Source organism: Impatiens glandulifera, unplaced genomic scaffold (assembly GCF_907164915.1).
Source record: "Impatiens glandulifera unplaced genomic scaffold, dImpGla2.1, whole genome shotgun sequence".
NCBI classification, from domain to species: Eukaryota; Viridiplantae; Streptophyta; class Magnoliopsida; order Ericales; family Balsaminaceae; genus Impatiens; species Impatiens glandulifera.
In genome coordinates this window covers 94,290-96,247 of record NW_025919778.1, presented here as the reverse complement: position 1 = coordinate 96,247, position 1,958 = coordinate 94,290, and the positions used below count along the sequence as shown (strand labels likewise).

At 40.3% G+C, this 1,958-nt stretch overlaps 1 protein-coding gene across 1 annotated transcript; it reads left to right on the top strand.

The window, feature by feature from the left end:
• Window positions 1-398: 398 nt before the first annotated feature.
• Window positions 399-1,694, top strand: LOC124918450. Its single transcript, XM_047458599.1, has 3 exons — window positions 399-677; window positions 741-1,188; window positions 1,231-1,694. The coding sequence occupies exons 1-3, from the start codon at window positions 399-401 to the stop codon at window positions 1,692-1,694; spliced, it is 1,191 nt and encodes a 396-aa protein (XP_047314555.1).
• The last annotated feature ends 264 nt before the right edge of the window (window positions 1,695-1,958 follow it).

Here is a 1,958-nt window from a genome sequence, read left to right as displayed (position 1 = left end):
ATCCTTCTCATTGCTAGAAGAAAAGGGTGACGTAGGGAGCTTTATCTTCGAACATCCATAAAATCTGTGTTCTGTGCTCTTCATTTACTTTCGGCTACCAAACCAACCAAACCAGTTTCCCTTCATTCCAACCGAATTCTCTCAACTCACATTTCCAACCGATTCGTGTGTGTTACTTCAAGCTGAAACAAACTACTTCCGCACTTGAACCCAGTTCAAGAGTTTGTGACAACTTGTGTAGTGTTCAGACCGGTTTTAATTCTTAACCGAATTAAAGCCAACCGTTGTGTGTGTTTAAAGTGGTCTCCTTTAGCCGGACTCCTATCGGTGATTCCGATCCTAACAAGTGGTATCAGAGCAGCTAGTCTCAACACTCAAATAACACGAAGCTGGCAAACATGACTCACAATGAGAAGCCCCCGATGCTAGAAAGTGAGGCGTTTTTCGATTGGAAGGTTCAAATGTATCTATATTTGATTACCATTGATGATGAAATGGTGACCATTCTTAACGAAGGTCCGATAAAGATTGAGAAGGAGAAAGGTGAATGGACAGCCGAAGATATGCGAAGGAACAACATAGACAACCATTGCAGAAGACATATCTTCAAATCTCTAGACAGAAACACTTTCGGAAAAGTCAGAGATTGTACGACTACAAAGGAAGCATGGGAAATGGTGATTCAACTTCATGAGGGTGATGAAAGAACAAAAGAAAACAAGATATTGGTGGCAAATCAGAAATTTGAGAACATTAAAATGAAACCGGGTGAAACCATGAATGAATTCAGTGATCGATTCACAAATGTGGTAAATGAGTTGTCTACCCTTGAAAAGAAGTATAACAACAAAGAAATTATTGTCAAAGCATTGAGGTCTCTTCCTAGTACTTGGGATATAAAAACAATGGTGATGCGAGAATCTAACAGTCTCGGGCAAATGAAACTGCATGATGTGTTTGAGGACTTGAACGCATACGAGTTTGAGATTAGATCTCGGATCGAAGATGAATCCTCAACGTCAAACGCAACCATAGATCTAGTGACATTTGTAGAGCCAACCGTTCCGGCACCAATCAAAATCGCTAAACAGTTTACCGAAGATGCGATGACCATGCTTGCAAGAAAATTCGAAAGATTCATAAAGAAGAGTCAACCATCAAATAACAACAACTACAACTATAACTATGGTGATAAATGTAATGTTAGATGTTATAATTGTAATGCTTTAGGTCATTATAGGTCGGAGTGCAGAAGACCAAGGAGAGACGACCGAAGGCCAGATGATCGTAGACCGGATGATAACAACCAGATAGGTGAATATCAACAATCCGGTGAAGACAAAGAAATTCAGAAGGCATTACTAGCCGATGATGGTGGAAGCTATTGGGCTTATTCCGACACGGAGAACAATGACAACAAATTTCCTTATCTCATGGCTAAGGAGGAAGAGGTATTTGATTTCTCTTTTGAAGAGTTCATTAAGGAAGATTTGGTCACTACTCTGAATGACATGGTCATTGAATTCAAGAACCTGTCTGCCCTTGTACCTACCCGGCTGAATGTCCATACCGATCAACCGAGTAACTTCCAAACCGGTGAATCAATTGGAACCAAGACCGATGAACCGGTTGAACTATCCTATGAGAATGAGAAGCTCAAAGAGACGGTTCAATCGCTAACCGAAGAAAATTAAAGATCTATGTAAGTCAAGGCTGTTGGGAAGAAATACAGTGAAGTTGTAAGCCAGATGTCTACCTACCAAAGACACCCCAAATGCAAGTTTGGCCTTGGATACAAAGGCGGAAAATCGGCTAACCGGAAACATTCCAAAGAGTTGAACCTAAACAAGAAAAATCTTTCATTCATAAGGTTTGATAAGAGTAGTTCAATTGATACCGAGGCAGATCATGACATACCGCTAGCTAATAAAATTAAATATGTAAGTCCAACCGACACG

Bases quoted from the DNA above. Each gene is read 5' to 3' on its own strand.
- LOC124918450 (XM_047458599.1), top strand. From the start codon at position 399: ATGACTCACAATGAGAAGCCCCCGATGCTAGAAAGTGAGGCGTTTTTC. The intron at 678-740 runs GTGATTCAACTT...GTGGCAAATCAG, and splicing joins CAAAGGAAGCATGGGAAATG to AAATTTGAGAACATTAAAAT. The intron at 1,189-1,230 runs GTGATAAATGTA...GTAATGCTTTAG, and splicing joins CAACTACAACTATAACTATG to GTCATTATAGGTCGGAGTGC.